At 42.7% G+C, this 18,638-nt stretch overlaps 1 protein-coding gene across 4 annotated transcripts in view; it reads right to left on the bottom strand.

Moving 5' to 3' along the window:
- Positions 1-18,638, bottom strand: part of SFMBT2 (Scm like with four mbt domains 2) — a 241,820-nt gene that overhangs the window by 107,158 nt on the left and 116,024 nt on the right. For 3 of the 4 annotated variants that reach the window (XM_032258157.1, XM_032258158.1, XM_032258156.1), the window contains exons 5-7: positions 16,697-16,785; positions 14,747-14,993; positions 7,735-7,832 (exon numbers count right to left, since the gene is read on the bottom strand). In XM_032258157.1, coding sequence (XP_032114048.1) covers positions 7,735-7,832; positions 14,747-14,993; positions 16,697-16,785 — 434 coding nt within the window. Of the gene's footprint in view, positions 1-7,734; positions 7,833-14,746; positions 14,994-16,616; positions 16,786-18,638 lie in introns of those variants that run through there. The other variant, XM_032258159.1, reaches the window with a different exon arrangement.

Raw genomic sequence — 18,638 nt, 5'->3', positions numbered from 1 at the left:
ATCTTTCTGACAGACAAATGAGTTGTCAAATGAAACTTGTACCATCTAACATTTGCAAACATGTAGGATCATGCAGATGTGGAATACCATTTACAAGAACTGCTGGGAATGAAAAGTAGTACTATCACGGATGCTCATAAATGTCGGACACGTGAAATGTTACCATTACTGATGGGCTTTTATTTTCTAGTCTCCTTTAGCCCTAGTTTTAAAGCTTACTAAGCCCCCAAAAATCCTTTAGTGGCCTCTTAGTATACGCTTAGTGAACTGGGCAACAAAGACATTATTGACCAAAAGACTGAGTTTGTCCTGTAATAAACTTCACTGTCTGATGACAGAAACAAACTGACAGAAACCCATCCTAGTAGTTCTTTGCAAAAGACAAAAATAAAAAGCTTTTATAGAAACTGGGGCGTTTTGCTTGAGTGGACATTGGGATGTGTCATAAGTTAATCAAATGATGGTTTCCAGAGGCTGCAAAACTGGTCAATGTGACTGTGTCAAAGAAAGATTTCATCTACTTTTTACACATATCTTAAGTTGATTCTTAAAATGCAGATTTCTTTCTGTTCCAAAACCTGAGAATCACCCAGCTGCGTGATACAGAGGCATCTGTTCTGAATTAAAATCTGCTGAGACACCATGGAGATGTGCAGTGCAGTCACCCCTACAGACTTGCGATGGTCGTGGTTAGTAGGCAGACAGCTTTGGCAAATCCTCTAGGCCTCTAAATAATGGGGATGGTCTTCAAGAAAAAAAAATCATTACGTCTTTTTCAATAAAATGAAGCTTTTACTGACCTTTGGATTTTTTTAAACCCATTTCATCAACTATTTATCCTTCAACTGAGTGTACACTTTGGAAATAATCTGCATTTTCCAAATAAGGTAAGTCAAAATTCCCAGTAAAATATGGCATCCAATGCTATTCAGAGTGATCTCTCAAATCAAAGGTAAATAACTGCAGAAATACTAATTGTGAGCTTGTTTTCACACCATTCCTGTTTGTATTCAAGACAGAAAGGAACGCCCACCCAGGGGCTTGCTCAGATTGCATGCAGACACTGACAGACAACCATACAGATGTGTGAACTCATCCCCCCATGTGAGCCACCACAGCATAATGGGACTCATCCCATCCTAATACCCGTTTCATCCAAAGTGTAAAAATAATAAACAGAACTGCTTGGAAATACTGCTCGTCTCTGGCCATTAAATGTGCTTAGCTTTGACTTCTGTCTCGTAACAGCTGAACGCTATGGCAATTTTCCATAACAACATGTATCTTAGATGACTCACTGCTGAATTCAAACACATATTCCTTTTACTATAATGAAAGAAACTAGAAAGAAGTCTGCCTGCTGATAAACAGTGATGATCAAACAGTGATAACAGAGAAAAAAAGCAAGTGTGTGTGTGTGTGTTTTTCTTTTTGAATCCTGCAAAAGAATACTCCTTGCTGGAACTTTTAAACACTTGAGAAAGAAAATTTCTCTCTCTCTTTTTTTTTTTTTTTAATAAATAAAGCAACTGCTAAGACAGTTTGATCTTCATCCACGTGTCCATATCATTTCTCTGAACTTTACCTTCATGTAAGCAAAGGAACTCAGTAAAGAGTGCTAGTGTGTCATTTCTAAGATTTCTGAACATACATGAAATGCAATCGTATTGGGTTGAAGAACGTCCTCCTGCAAATTCATACTCACCCAGAAGCTAGGCATGCAACCTTATTTGAAAATACGGTCTTTGTAAATGCAATCAAGTCAAGACAAAGTTGGATGGGATTAGCACAGGGCTCAGTCAAATAATGGTTATCTTGTAAGCAGAGAGAAATTTGGACAGATGTGGAGAAGGCCATGTGAACATGGAGGCAGGGAACCGAGGGAGGTGGCCACAAGCTGAGCAGAGCGCAGGACACAGGCAACCCCAGAAGCTGGAGCCGACCTCTGCTTCCGCCCCAGAGCCTTCAGGAGAGTGTGATCCTGCCAATACCCTGATTTCACACGCTAGTCTCCAGAAGCACGAGAGAACAAATTTCTGGTCAAAGTCATCCAGTCCATGGGAATTTGTGACAGTAGTCTTTACAAACTAAGAAAATGGTGTTCTCATGCCCTCAAAATTAAACGTGTAGATTCTCTCTCATTACAAAATATAGTTAAGAAACTGCCCATGTCACTCCCAGTGAACTGAAATAAGAGAAAACATTTATGAAAGTGTCTCACCAGCTTTAAGAACACGTAATACTCAAAGCAACCAATGTCTATTATAAAGTGCCTAACCCCACACCCTGCCTCATGAGAGGCCCAAAAGTAATATTCAGTATCTACTCTCAAAGCACTTCTTAATTATGTACAAAATATTGAATAAGATGATAATTTTCAAGTACTCTACCAAAATAATAGTCTGAATTCTCATGGGAAGAAATTAAATTGAGTGAGGGAAGAAGGTAAGGTAATTGTATTTTGGAAAATATAAACAAATTATTAAACCCTGGAATCAGGTCAACAGCACGTAATAGCTTTGTGCAAAGACTTGTGCTCAATAAATGTTTAATGAATTAGTTAATTTTTAATTACAAATATATTAAGATGATTAATGTGTATACCTTTTGAGTCTTAGTATTCATAGTTCTAAATAAGTGTACATATCCGCTTAATCTGTATATGAACTCAAAAATTTTAGACTCAGACCTGGCATGGTGGCTCACACCTATAATCCCAGCACTTTGGGAGGCCGAGGTGGGTGGACTGCTTGAGTTCAGGAGTTCAAGACCAACCTGGCCCACATGGTGAAATCTCGTCTCTACTAAAAATACAAAAAACATTAGCCAGGCCTGGTGGTGTACACCTGTAATGCCAGCTACTTGGGAGGCTGAGGCAGGTGAATCCCTTGAACTCAGGAGGCAGAGGCTGCAGGGAGCCGCGCTGAGATTGTGGGTGACAGAGTGAGACTATCTCCAAAAAAAAAAAAAAAATTAATTAAATTCAAGGAGTTGAAGACATGTCCATTCATGAATTCACACATTTATTTGATAGGTATTTACTGAGTCCTACTATGGTCAAGAAAGTATGTTCCTAAGAACAGACAAGAAAAACAGTCCTTGGCTTCCTGGAGCTTCAAAGTTAGGCAAAAAGAGATGGGCATTATACAAGGAACTGCACAAATGATTAATCATAACTGTAACAAGCTGCTGAAGGACACCTAAGAGAGGCTCAAGTTCCTCTGGGACGGGGCCAGGGATCTGAGGAAGGGTTCCTTTAGGGAATCTATATTTGAGAATGAAAAATGAATACGACTTTAACAGAAAGAACAAAACAGGTACGTATTAGTCCATTTTCACATTGCTGATAAAGATATACCCAAGACCAGGCAATTGACAAAAGAAAGATTCTTATTGGACTGACAGCTCCCCATGGCTGGGGAGGCCTAACAACCATGGTGGAAAATGAAAGGCACGTCTCCCATGGCAGCAGGCAAGAGAAAAGAGCTTGTCAGGGAAACTCCCATTTCGAAAGCCATCAGATCTCCTGAGACTTTCTCACTATCACCAGAAAACAGCATGGGAAAGACCTGCCCCTATGATTCAGTTATCTCCCACGGGGTCCCTCCCACAACATGTGGGAATTCTGGGAGCCACAAGATGAGATGTGGGTGAGGACACAGAGCCAAACCATATCAAGGTACAAAGGACGTTAGAGAAGCATAACAATTGCACCTCGTGGTACAGCAAGGAAGGGTGTGGAAGGAGACACTGCACAGGGAAGCACGTGAAAAATCTCCCCAGGCCGAGGGTGTCCAGGAAGGATGTGGCGGTTTGATTGTACCCTAGAGTCCAAACAATAAGATTTTTTTCAATGGCAGTGCCAGGTTAAAAAATCCACATTCATTTCACCTCCTCCTAAACTCTAACCAAAACTACAGTCCAGACACTTAAAAAAAAAAAAAAAAAAGACACAAACCCACTCAGCACACAAAGGTAAGGAAGCAAAAAAGCTGATGAAGAAGTGAGTAATTCAACACATTCAGCAAAGCCAAATCCCAGGCCTTCAGCAGAAAAGCTGAGTGCCAACACAGTGACTCCTGCCAAAGCCCTGAAAGGCTCCGAAACGCGTCCCACCAGATGTCCGAAATGGGGGTCGACAGGAGCTTAGGATGTAAGCGTGGGGAGGTGGCTGGGAAGCAGAGCAGTGAGACCCTACACAGCCTCCCTGAGCCCTGTCTCAGCCTTCTCTGAAGAGGCTGGCGCAGGAACCAACAGTACACGCCAACACCCCAGCACTCCTCTCTCCACGTGACCCCTGAAACACTGGCAGTCAGACCTGGAGTCCCAAGTGGGAGACTGGGAGACTGAAAAACTCTCCCTGGAAAACCAGCCAGAGAGGAAAAACTAGAGGACAAGAAGTGGCTCACATGTCATCCTCCAGGGGCTGACCACTACATTCTAATCACCCTCTACACCTTTTTTCCTTTTGAGACAGAGTCTTGCTCTATTGTCCAGGCTGGAGTGCCGTGGTCCAATATCAGCTCATTGCAACCTCTGCCTCCCAGCATCAAGCAATGCTTCTACCTCAGCCTCCTAAGTAACTGGGATTACAGGTGCATGCCACCATGCCCAGATAATTTGTTTGTATTTTTAATAGAGACAGGGTTTCACCATGTGGCCAGGCTGCTCTCGAACTCCTGACCTCAAATGATCTGCCCACCTTGGCCTCCCTAAGTGCTACGATTACAGGTGTGGGCCACCACACCCCAGCCAAAACCTCTGATTCTGAGACAAATGACAGCTCACCTAAAATTCTACACACACACAAATTATCAATTAAGTACACTGATACGATAGACATTTTCAGCCACCTTTAGTGAGAAAATGTAGACAGCATTTTATCATCTTTGCAACCTAAGGACAGGATGCCGAAGTGAGCCAGCCAAGATTGTTAACAATATTCAGCTAATTTTGACTACATTAAAGAGGTTCCTGAGTCCTACTCCTGGCCCAGCTGCCTGAACAAGATGAGAACATTCATTTCACTGCAAAGAAACACTCAATTTCAGCCTGCTCCTGGGAGCTAAGCTGTAAAATCAGAAAACATGAACCAACCGACCCCTGCCCACCTTTCTAAGGCACGTGACCTCCAGTTCATGTTACAACTTCAGCAGAAGCAACTCCGGTAACCCCTCGTCCTCTTAAGATTCACTCACAGACCAGGTGCAGTTGCTCACACCAGTAATCTCTGCACTTTAGGAAGCTGAGACAGGAGGATCACTGGAGCCCAGGAGTTTGAGACCAGCCTGGGTAACACAGTGAGACTCTATCTGTACAAATATAAAAAAAAAAAAAAAAAAAACTAAAAATTAGCTGATACGGTTTGGCTGTGTCCCCACCCAAATCTCATTTTGAATTACAGTTCCCCTAATTCCCACTGTCGTGGCAGAAACCCGGTGGGATGTGATTGAATCACGGGGGCAGCTTCCCCATGCTATTCTCCTGATAGTGAGTACGCTCTCGAGAGATCTGATGGTTTTATAAGGGGCTTCCCCCTTCACCCAGCTCTTACCCTCCTTCCTGCCGCCATGTGAAAAATGACGTGCTTACCTCCCCTTTTGACATGATTGTAAGTTTCCTGAGGCCTCCTCAGCCTTGCTGAACTGTGAGTCAATTAAATCTCTTTCCTTTATAAATGATCCGGTCTCAGGTACGTCTTCATTAGCAGCATGAGAACAAACTAATACATTAGCTGGATGTGCTGGGGTATGCCTGTGGTTCTAGCTACTTGGGAGGCTGAGGCGGGAGGGGTGCTTGAAACTGGGAGTTTGACGCTTCTGTGAGCTACCATCACCCTACTACATTCCAACCTGGGTGACTGAGTGACACCCTTTCTCCAAAAACCAAACAAACAAAAAAGATTAGCTCACAACTTTACCTACTGAATCCTCTCATCGACTCTGAGGAAAAGCCAGTTTGGTGCCCAAATCATATCCAGCTTTCTTCCCTCTTCAGAGTAGGGAAAGGGCCCTCTCTGAACAAAGAGGACAGTGCCCACTTCCCATCCTGCCAACTGGAATCGGCATCCTGCTTAGGAAGGCATACCCGGGCAGGGTTCACACAGCAGTGAGGCCCTGGGTGCTCCAGCCCCACAGGAAGGCAGGCCTGGGGCTGCAGAGGGGGCTTCGCTGCTCTGGCAGCTCTGGGGCTTAGACTGGAGGATGGACATCTGTCATTTTTCACTAGCTCACTCCTTGAACTCCTCACGTGTATGTATAAGGTACTTCAAAATAAAATCTATTTTTTCAAGGGTGAAGGATGTGATTGGATTTGATTCACATTCAAATACGACTGAGGCCACGGTGAAGAAAAAGGGGAGCGGGTGACGAGGGCAGGCTGGCTCGGGTGGGGGTAGCAGAGCCGCCAGGTCCCACGTTGAAGGCTGTTTTTCTTGATCCTTTTTGTAAAAGGGAGGGCAGTATTGAAGAAAAGGGTGAGAAGAGCGAGCCGAGGCAGGGGTGATCGCCCGGGCTCCAGTCATCCTCCCCCCTCGGCTTCAAAGCGTGGGGATTACAGGTGTGAGCAACTGCACCTGGTCTGTGAGCGAATCTTAAGAGGGTGAGGGGTTACCACCACAGTTGCTTCTGCTGAAGGAGAGGAAGAGGAAGACAAAGAGGGGGAGGGAGGAGATTTGGTCAGCGAGGCAACAAGTAACAACAACGCCTCCCTGTCAGTCAACAGCAGCTCGCGGTGACACACACTGTTCCTCCAGCATGAGAGGCCCCAAACACTGTAAAAATCATCCCTCCATTACATAGCAGAGCACAATTACACGGCCAAGCTGAGGAGGAGGTCTTAATAAGTCCAATTTTACAAACAGGGGAAGCTCTGAATGAAAGGGTCAACGATTTGTCACGACTGCTTAAAAGGCTGACAGGGCTTGGGCGTCAACAGAATCCAGGAAGCCCCGCCCCCTCGGAACCCTTAAACTCTTGCTGTGCGGGGTGCCCAAACACACATTAAGTACATCTTCTGCATGAAACTTCTATGACTCTGCAGACGCGCGCCACCCCAGGGCTGGGAAGCTGTTGGATGTCTGTCTGTCACAACCACATTGAGAATTGTCCAAAGACACCAATGGGTTAGGTAGCCACCCACACTTGAGTTCCAAATAAGACAGGCTTGTTTTATGATTTCCTTGGATGGGCCTGAATGGACCATCCCTGTCCAGAACCTAATATCCTCTTTCATATAAGTGTGAAGTATAATTTTTGAAGTGTAAAGAATTTGGTGGCCGTTTCAGTGGAGATGCATTTCATAAGCTCTTCATCTTCATGTGAGTGCCTGGCAGAAGGTCTAGTACTTAGCAGAACCTCGGGACATCAAGAAAATTGAACCACGGCACGCATCATTTTCTGTCATTTTTACTAAACATCAAAATTACGACTTGCTCTATTTCCTTTGTTTCTGTAGTAGAAAGTGAGGGGGTGAAAATATTTCCATAACAATATTCTGCAAAGAAAAACAGTAAACCTAAACAATTTTAATCACATCCTGTAATATGGGTCATTATGAAGATTATTTTAAAAAAAACAGCAACACGAAACAGATAAAACCTTAAACATTTAAAATGTAAACTGGTTAAGAAGGTGCCTTTTTCAAGTGGGAAAGGATTTGCTATGGCAAACTTTTTAGGCGGTTTTGTTATCAAAAAGAGTAGATAGATAACATTGCTAAGAATCAACATCTTACCTTAAATACTTCCATTGGAAGAGGAAATTTGGCAGCATCAGTAAGGGATTTTTCCAGAGTACATTTCCATTCAGAGGCCATCTTCAAAGGATAGATTTCTGTATCAACAGCAAATCACATAAGAGTTTAAGGACTAACAACGTTCTGCCCGCTGGTTCTTTACTGCATGTTAATTCCCAAGTTTTCCTGATACCTCAACATGATCAGTGACCATCAGAGTTCACACCCAGAACCCACCACCTGCTGACAGGATGTTCTGAAATTAAATAGCAACCTGGGATTCTGCTGTCAGAAATGAAGAATTAACTTAACAGAGCTCTTCTTCAGGGAACATTTGTATGCATTTAGTTGGCATTCTGTAAGTAATTTAATGGTATTAATCACATTAGCAAAAACCTTCAGTCATCCATGGGCCAAAATTCCACATATCACCTAGGAAAGCAATGCCCACTGATGAGGAACTTATTATCTGATACATTTCTAAACTACAAATGACTCTAGTCTGGCATTTGCAGTTATTACAACATATTTTTCACTAAATCTCTAAGCTCTCATCTGCTAAAAATAGTCCCTGTAAGTCAGAAAATTATTAAAAGGTAAATTAAAATTTACCAACCAAGTTTAATATTTACACTTGAAATGTTGCTTAACACACCACATGTTGCCCATATTTTTCCCCAGGTGGTGGGGGTGGGGGGTAAGATTTACAGATGGAGGTTACACAGTCTGAATGCAAAATTAAAAGGGAAAAAAAAAGCACTGAGCACTGTTTTTACCTATTGCTGAAACTGCAAGAGAATTTTACGGCCTGATCTCAACAGATTTAAGACCTTATCAAACTAGGATTTGCAGAAGCCCTCACTGGAAGTAGATATGTTTATGCCTTCACTATATCAACCCAGGCTACTTCAGACAGACGCTTAGGATATGAATATGAAATTAAGCACAGTTAAAAGGCAACATTAAACCTTTGGGACTGTATTTTTAATTTCTTACATGTCTGCTTTTTAGCATGAAGCCATCTATTTTGATCCTCATAGCTTTTGAACTCACCTTGAGCTTTAAGCCCCTGTTTCAGCGGTTTATTCAGTCCTAATCACGGTTAGTGTGAGATCCTGTCAGAACTAGCCAGGCCATCAGCGCACTGCCCGACGTCATTGTCACTTACTCAAAGACACGCAAAGGGTAGTTCACCACAACACATCCTCTGCATGTGTGTGCACTGTCTATGTCCTTCCCAGTGTTTGTGTCCACTCTTCCACCTCTGCTGAACTTTTTGTTTCCAGTCTGGCCTTTCTAAATAGTAGCTCACGTAACTGGGAGCGCACGGTGGGACCTTAACACACACTTCTGCCAAGACTGAAAGAATGGGGCCTCTGATGTCCATAGTGAGAAGGGGGCACTCAGGAAGACATTGCTTATCACAGGGTCCCCAAAAGTAGGTCCAGGGACCAGTTCACAGCGTCCTGCAAGCTGTTCCATGAAGGTGAGGGGGATACCTGTGCACTCGTGCAAACTCATGGGCACTGCATCCAAACCAGACAGAGAGACAGGGGCCACTCAGGGGAGCCTGGAGACCAAAGCCCTGAGGACACCAATGCAGGGTCAGGAGAGAAGCTACCAACAACAGGCTGGACCTTGTAATGGACAGTGACCATAAACACATGCCCCTTCCCAGCAAGCCGGGTAGGCAGACAGGAGTTCAACCTGGGCATGGTAGGAAAAGGACCCGCTCACAGAAAACAATGGGGATTTCCAAAGCCTGCACCAAAGAAGGGATTCAAAGACCCAACAGGTGCGGGAAGAAAAGCATGATCTGCCTGGCCGGCACCTTTGGCCTCTTGGTTTGGAAATGGGACTAGTTATACCCCTGACCCTTGATGGTGGTCTCTGGGTGGGGGAGGGATGCCCTGAGTCAGAGGAGATGGTAAAAGAATGGTCATAAAACACCTTCACTGGGAGGCCAAGGTGGGTGGATCACTTGAGGTCAGGAGTTCAAGACCAGCCAAGCCAATATGGTGAAACCCCATTTCTAATAAAAAAATAAACAAAAATTAGCCGAGTGTGGTGGCAGGTGCTTGTAATCCCAGCTACTCAGGAGGCTGAGGCAGGAGAATTGCTTGAACCCAGAAGGCAGAGGTTGCAGTGAGCTGAGATTGTGCCACTGCATTTCAACCTGATTGAGACTTTGTCTTAAACAAACAAACAAAAACAAAAAACCACCTTAAGGCAAGGAGGAATGGAAATCCAACATGACCAGGGTTAGACCCAAGCTATGAGAACTAATCGAGGGGATGTCCAGACCCCAGTGGGGTTGCCAGAGCCCTCCAGACTCTGCACGTTGGCCCAGGAAGGCGGACCAAACAAGTCATCCCTGAAAAACAAACCCCTCTGTCCAACAGATGCCATCTGTCTTCCTCCACACCAGAGACAAAGGTAACAAGAAGTCCAGGTGCAGGTGGGCCCCGCCCCTGTCCTACAACCCAAAGGTTCTCTGTTTACTTTCTGATGCTGTTAAATCCCAGAATGAACCCAGCCCACAGCAAGGCAGACTTCTTTCATGAAAAGGTAAAAATCAGCTGCAGTTTTGACAGCCTGACAACAACCAGCAAGAGAACAACACTGCCCGTGTGCATTCTGTGAGACATGGGCACGCTGGCCATACTGGCAAGTTAATGGACAAGAAACAAGACCCTTCAAAGAACATAGACCACTTTCTTAAAATGATCATGTTGCAGATAACTGAATAAAGTACATCATGCCAGTTTCTGCTTCAGGGAAGGCCGTGAGCAATTAAGATGTGTCCCGATTTCTCTGTAACTAGAAGGCTACTAGAAAAACAAGGCCATCTCTCTTTGTTGCAAGGGTTTGGTGGGGCATTTCCTAGTAAGTGCCGCAGGAAGCAGGAATGCATAACGTAATTATGAAAAAACAAAGGCCTTGACAGACAACCCTTCTTTTATGCACCTGCCTCCAAAAAACTTCCATTTCCTCCTGCTCCTCGAGGTCATACCCAGCGAAGAAAGATGAATCTATGTTGTGAAGAGATGGTAAACATCAGAAAGTGTTATGGACTAAATGTTTGTGTCTCTCCAGAATTCTTACCTGAAGCCCTAACTCCAAAGGGATATATTTGGGAGGTGATTAGAGTTGGACGGGGTCATGAGGGTGGGACCCTCAAAGAGATGTGTCCTTATAAGAAAAGACACCAGAGTTCTCTCTTGATCTACTACATGAGGACACAGCCAGAAGGCAGCTGTCTGCAAACCAGGAAGTGAGCCCTCCCCAGACCCCAACTACACTGGCACCCTGATCTCACACTTCCAGCCTTCAGAACTCTGAGAAATGTCTTCTGTGTAAGCCACAAAGCCTGTGGCATTTTGTTGTGGCAGCTTGAACAAATTAACAAAGTCCAACTCTTAGTCCAACTAGCTTTTGGACTAATAGTTCAGGCAGAAAGTATTTAAGTTGATTCAGAAACTTCCTGACGTCAAGAACTATTTAAAACAAGCACTTCAAAAAAGATAAAAAAATTTTGAAGGAAACAAACAAGGGAATAAATTCTATAAATAGAGAAGAAAAGAAACCTCAACAAGTTTCATCTTTTTAGCATCTGCAGGAATATCTACAAGTCTATCTTATTTTCTAAACATCCAGAAATAGGAGAGCAGGTAGGGTTTCTTAAATGACCCTAACCTCAATGACCTACTTACACTCCTTGAAAAACCAAAGAATAACCTCTGAAGACTCAGATCACGGACTGAATCCCTGGAAAAGGCCAATCTCTTGATATGCGTTGCACCACTCAGCAGCCCAGCAAGGTCTCCGTATCCCCACCGTACAGCATAAGGTGGCTTCTTTCCCTTCCTCTTTCCCCAAGCACCAGAATGCGATTTCCTCTGATTCTGGCAGAAACAGAAAGGCTCAAAGGCCTTATGTTTCTCAGAGGCAGAGAGTGTAAAGTCTGATCTCTTTGCCCAGGTTTTTGAAAGCTAACTTCCTAGCTACTTTCAACGACCCATTTCTCTTCTCTTTGTGCTAAACGGTTGAAAAATACTGTGCGCTTTAAAGAGTAAAACGAGGGCCTCATGGAGTGGATCATGCCTATAGTCCCAACACTTCGAGAGGCTGAGGTGGGCAGATCACCTAAGCTCAGGAGTTCAAACCCAACCTGAGAAACATGGTGAGATCCCATCTCTACAAAATAAGAAATTAAAAAGTTAGCCAGGGATGGTGGCACATGCCCGTAGTTCTGGCCACTTGGGAGGCTGAGGTGGGAGGATCACTTGAGCCTGGGAAGTTCAGGCTGCAGTGAGACAAGAGCACATCACTGCACTCCAGCCTGGGAGACAAAGTCCTTACTTCAAAAAATGAAATAAAAAGGAAGTAAAAGTAAAGGGCGATTATTTTTCACAATGGTGGTAGAAAGAGCTCACAGGGCAAGATGCTCATCACTGTGCCACACCTCCCTCTCACTGGACTTCTCCCCACCAGTCGTGGAAGCAGAACACATGGTGTTCGGGAAAAGGAGAAAACCAGCTTACTATTTTCTATGCAGGTATGAAGTTTTATTCTCAGCTATATTTCAGTTAAGGAAGTGGTGCTACCATGTAAGTTACACAAGTCATCATGGGACTTAAAATCAATTTATACAAACCCGAAGTACTAGAATCTGTCCCCGTGCGGGCAACAGGGGTAATAATAGCCTTTCTTCCCGGGGATGCTGTGCAGCTGAGTGATGTTAACAGAATCCAGTTTCTATCTTGAAACTACTGTGTTTGAGGAGCTCAAAGTCACACTTTTGAGTGTCTTTCCACTTTTTGTTTTCTTCTGCCTGACCATAACCTTTCCTGCAGATGATTTAAATGTTGGGGAAGTAAGTTCTTGATGATGAATGTCTTTTCCAGAATATTTTTTTTTCTTTTCACAGGGTCTCACTCTGTCTTACAGGCTGGAGTGCAGAGGAGTGATCTCTGCTCACTGCAGCCTCTCCTTCCCAGGCTCAAGTGATCCTCCCACCTCAGCCCCCTAAGTAGCTGAGACTACAGGTGCATGCCACCATGTCCAGCTAGTTTTTTCTATTTTTTGCAGAGATGGGGTTTCACTATGTTGCCCCAGCTGGTCTCAAACTCCTAAGCTCAAGCAATCCACCCACTTGGCCTCCCAAATTGTTGGGATTACAGGCATGAGCCATTATGCCCTGCCTGTTTCAGAATCTTCAGAGGCCCCCAAGAACTCTTCAGTTAAATGAACTCATTTCCAGAAAATGCTTAGACACATAAACACAATTTATTTGTATATTATAAAGACCCCAAATTATCTAAAGAGGGAGACAGCTCATAAGCAAATATTCCCTAAGTTTCCACGAAGGCATATCCCATTCCTGCTTTCCCATAGCTTCTCAGGAAAGAAATATCACAGAGAACAGAAGAAGCCACTAGTAATCCTTTGCTTTGCTACAAATTTGTACACTGGCAAGTAGATATATATTTAGGAGCAAGTAGATATTGCCTCTAAAATTTATAAAGCAATTAGATACTAAGCGGAGATTTATACACACAACTTTACCCACAAAGTAAATTTTTCCTGCTAGCTTATGAATCCCAGGGCCAAGCCGGGCTTACATCCTTCCTCACAATATGACAGGCTCTTTGTTTGTCATCAGAGTCAAAAATCACTCAGGATAGAGATGGAGGTGTTGGCTGCTTCTCAAAACTGTGACAACAATAACACTAATAAAATACCACGTTACACATCTCTATGCCTGTCAAACTTAACACAAATGCAAACATACAGGACACAGGACCAGGAAGCGTATTCAATTAAAGCTTCTGAGTGACAGAAAAGATAACTCCTCTCCTTCATGTACTCAAGGCTAACATCAGCAACTAATATGGGTGGAAATTCTCTGGTGATTTAAATAAAGCCAAAGAACCACGTCCTTATTCCAGATACACCTACAAAGCTGACCAGAATGAAGATTACCAATTTCTGAAAAAATACATATTTCTTCCTTGGCATCTCTAATTCTACAAGAATCCAATGTTTCTGTTACGTGGTTTCCCATTCAAAGGCTGGTAAGAAGAGGCAGTAAGGGGAGTCGGGTGGGAGGGGCCCAGCACCTGGGACTCTGAATTGCACTGCCTATCTCCTAAAACAGGAGACCCTGGACAACTAGCTAAACTCCAATCTTTATTTTCTCTGCTGTGAAGTGAAATTCACAACAAACATGCATCAATTTTTTTAGAATCAAAATAAACAACGTACCAGATGTAAAATCACCTGGCACATAGTAAACATTCAAAAATAGTTATTTTTTAAATACCTGGATTTTTTAACTAGGTAGGTATGGCAGAGAGTGTAAGGCACTATTCTATCCAATTAAGCCTCTAAAAAGCCATCTGACAGTGAATTTGAAGCTAACAAAAAATCTTACATGCCAGGAGAAATAGCCTGATCATCTATTTACTCAGTGCTGTTTCTTGGTCAGATTGGATTGTGGTTTGGCTATTTAGATGGATGGATGGATGGATGGATGAATACATAAATGCTGGATGGGTAGGTGGATGAATGGATAGATGAATGGATACATAGATAAAGGGATATATGGGTGGATGAGTAGGTGAATGGACAGACAGAGAAATGGGTACACAGATGGACGGAGATCTTGGAACCTACTTACAAGACTATCAAAATTCCTAAAGAAAAGCATGGAGAATATGCTCAAGTCCTAATCTACTGTGTTTTTCCTTTCTGAAACAGTGATTCCAAAGGAACTAGATCAACTTCCTTCCCTAAGGCCTCCAACATTACTCTCTCCTTTGAGAACGCTATTGATTGAAGTCTTAGGTTTCAGTCACTATAGAAAGCACTGTGAAGTTAAAGTGCTTGATATTCACATACTCAGATATAAAAGACACCACAGAGCTAATACATTTTCTAGAAACACATCCAGGAAAACATCACATCTTTTTCTACAATACTTTACAGCAGCAAAAGGTTTGGCCCTTACCTGAAGGTGGGTCCATTCTGTATTTATTCTCTTGACACCAACCAACTGGTCGAAGTCTGTAATCCAAGTAAAACAACCACTGGTCATAGGATTCAGTGTCCTCCAATCCCACATAGCGAAGGCGTAATCTTCCTCCAACATTTTCAATCACACTAACTATCCAGTACTGAAAAGGGCTCTGGGAATCCTGAAGTTCTATTAAGGAACCAACTGTAATGAGGTCTATAGGGCCTTTCCCTCGCAGAGGCTGTTTAAACAGAAGCAAAACTCCTTATTTTAAACTTTATTTTAAGGTTCTCATGGAAACAGATGACAGCAGAAGATAATATTTTTTCACACCATCATCCAAGGTACTGGCGAACAGTCTGGCGTTCCCTCCACCCCATCCTCACCCCCCCCCGCCCCTTCCCTTCCCTCCCTCCCACACATTCATGTACCCCATTCCATATCCAACAATAAAAAATTCACAAGTCAATAGAAAGTAACAGTTTGTGCTAAGTTCTCACCAAACAAATCACCCTTCCCAGATAAAATTGCATTTGTTAAGAATCAATATGCTTTTAAGAAGAGTTCTGCCCAAATTTGCCTGGACCTAGAAAACATGTGGTGGCCAACTGTCTACTTTCCCAATAGACAGATATTTCCAATACGGGGCACTCAACGTGTACCATGACTTTTTCCCATTCATCTTACTCTAATGGCGACTACTCTAATAACCAAGATGCTCTCAAACTTTGATTACGTGACGAAAGCAAGAGTGTGTGTTGATGACACGTCTAACACACAGTAATAATCAGCTGAATTAGACTCCTATGTGAAGTTGTTTTTACAATTAACCCGATAATTGGTTTAGAGCATTTATAATTACTGCCCCTTCTAAGAAACGGTCTTAGCACATGATAGCATATGAAAAGGGTGTTTGTTCAGCCAGCTTTGTAGACAAATATGTTTTAGAAAATCAACACAGTGAGACAATTTATCCTTTTGAAAGGATGAACTATCATCCTTTTGATTTGTTAATGAAAAATTAAAATAGCAGCTATGAAGATATATAACAAATACATCAGGCAAAATCTTCACGAAACAAAACCCATTAACTATATTAGACAATGACTTTCTAAAGTGTCAATATCATTTAAGAAAAGAGGGAAAGTTTAAGGTTAGGAGAATATGATACTGTCGAATTCCACGCCTTATTACTTGTTATTCACCATTTTCCCCTTTTTAGGGGCATTCTTAAGAAAAACAGACTAGGCATTTCAATAATTATTTATGACACTATGCCTTTCTCTTCCTGTTCTATTATGTAAATAAATACAAAATATAAATTCTAAAATTTTTCATCATAAAATTATTTTCAAATAAACCATCAAGATTTAAGATTAAGCTATTTTTTCTTCAACATATTAAAATTTCCTTGGCTACGCTGAAATACGATCTGTCATTTCTCCCCTTGTTTTTACACGGAAAGTTAATTCAATTATTGGTTAACATGTATATGTTCAAATCTTGGGGTTATGCATCCAAAATAGAACATTTAATGGAACCACTTATCAAGGTACTCCAAGAGACTATATTAGCACATACATAATCTTGTCACCTTTCAAAACAGTTATTCTACAGGATTTAATTTATATTCACTCAGACAGGAAAGAGGTTTAAACATATAGGATAGTGGGAAGATATCCTAGTACAATGTGATTTAAAAATTGGATTCATATGGAGCAAATTTTCCATTTGCTGATGGCATCACAGGGGAAGTTTCATCAATGCCATTGAAATCAGTCACCTAAGTAATTCAGGACGAAACAGGAAGGGAGGCTATTTGGATGGCAGTGTCTGCGGAAAGCACGCATCTGCAGAAGGATATATGCAAAGGTGCTGTCAGGTCTGAGCTCACGCAACTGGGGTGCTTCAGAGATAGATTAGATGTATAACAACAATACATACACCTTCCAGGAGGTTGGCAGGTGCTGTCCTCGAACCGGTCAAGTCACGTATGAGAAATTCTGTCCAGTCTGTGTACTTCTCTTTGATTGCTGGCAAGACAAAGGAGAAAAAAACACTTCAACACAGCAGCCAAGTATTCAGTCAAAACCACGGCAGTTCTCTCTATGTAAGTTTGATTTCAATATTTTCCTTGACTTTCATCACCATGCTTAAGTAAATAATGAAACTGAGACCAAAGATGCATCTGTAAGTGGTGACTTGGCACCTATCACGTGCCTGGGCACCAAGGAGATGAAAGAATCTGAAGTCTTACGACCTATTTAGAAACCTCTCACGAACCACAAAGAAATTAGAAAGTATACAATTTAGGAGGTCCCAAAAAGAAAGAGAGAGACCAGTGAGGCTAGGGACATCAGAGAAGGGTTTTCAGGTGGGAAAATCAAGCCAGGCCCCAAATGACATGAAAGGTTTATACAGGCGCAGAAGAAGAAGGAATCTGCAGACAGAGAAATGGGCACACACTAACAAGAGGGGTGGATGGAAGGTGAAAGTAGTCCCCCTTCGTATCCGTGGGTTCCCCATCCCTGGGTTCAATTCAACCGAGCATCAAAAATACATGAAAGAAATGCATCTTTACTGAACATGTACACTTTTTTCCTTGTTATCATTCTCCAAAAACTCCAGGATAACAACTATTTACATAGCATCTACACGTAGTAGTTACTATAAGTAATCCAGAGATGATTTAAGGTATGCAGGAGGATGTGCATAGGTTATATGTGAACTACACTATTTTCTGTTCAAGACTTGAGCATCTGCAAAATCTGGTATCCTTCGGGGTCCTACAGTCAATTCCCCAGGGGATCCCAAGGGACGACTGCACAGTGAACGGCCAGGCTAAGGCACACTCCATGCACACAGCCCTGGGAAATAATATTTACTGGTAGGAGTAAACTATGGACAGCTTGGGAAATCAACACAGACATTTAAGAAACAGGAAATCTCTTTATAAAATGATAAAGAGTATAATAGTATAAGGGTTTGAATGGCAAGAAAAGAGTCTAAAAGCAGGGAAACAGGCTGCTTCAGTTATCCAAGTAGAAACGTGATAGGACCCAAAACACGGGTGACAACCCTGTGAACAAGGAAGGAATGCATTTGAGGCATCTTTTGAAAAAGAAATATCAGGCCATGTTGGGCAACATTCTACAAGCTTAGAACCCAAGACCTGAGAAAAGCATACCTTCTTGGCATGTCTCCCAAGCTACAGATCTCCAAAGGCTCCACTGGGCTGTACCCACATCCCTGAGGGGCCTGAGCCTTCCCAGTGAACCAAGGGATGGATTTGCAAAGTCAGCAGAAATGACAGCAAGACCCTAGCCCCAGATTCCCACCCACCACAGCCAGCTCTCCATGTGGGCAGCCCAGGATCCAGCCAGGACTTCACTCTGTCCCCATTAAGGGTTCAAGGCTCAAGTAGCTTGTGCATTCTTTAGGCTCTTCAAAGGCTTGATGCAACCCTTCTGGTTCAAACCTAAAGCAATGAAATTACTACAAAAGGGAAGATGGCCATAAGTAGGTAGGGACAGATCTGGGCACCAGGGTGGGTTCCTCCATCACTGGATGTATGACTTTGAACAATTTACTCAATTTCTCTTAGACTCTTTCCTAGCCAGTCAAAGGGTGTCACGTCGCTAACAATATTTTGTTTTTAAGGGGTGTTCTGAGGACTAAAGGAGAGACCTATGCAAATAAAATATAACCATCCCAGGCACATACCAAGCAATTTATAAAATTAGCTCTTGCTTTATTACAAACATGTACTAAATTATTACATACACCTTTGTAGTCTGCTGGTTATTGATTATTCATACCTATGATATCCAGATTGAAACGTCCAACAAGCTCTGGCAGAACTGCCAGTAGAATGGAGACCAACATA

This window comes from Sapajus apella, unplaced genomic scaffold, assembly GCF_009761245.1.
Source record: "Sapajus apella isolate SASKATOON/1434 unplaced genomic scaffold, GSC_monkey_1.0 scaffold100, whole genome shotgun sequence".
Lineage (NCBI taxonomy): Eukaryota > Metazoa > Chordata > Mammalia > Primates > Cebidae > Sapajus > Sapajus apella.
Note: the sequence above shows the minus strand (reverse complement) of the source record. Positions and strands in the feature narration are given on the sequence as shown.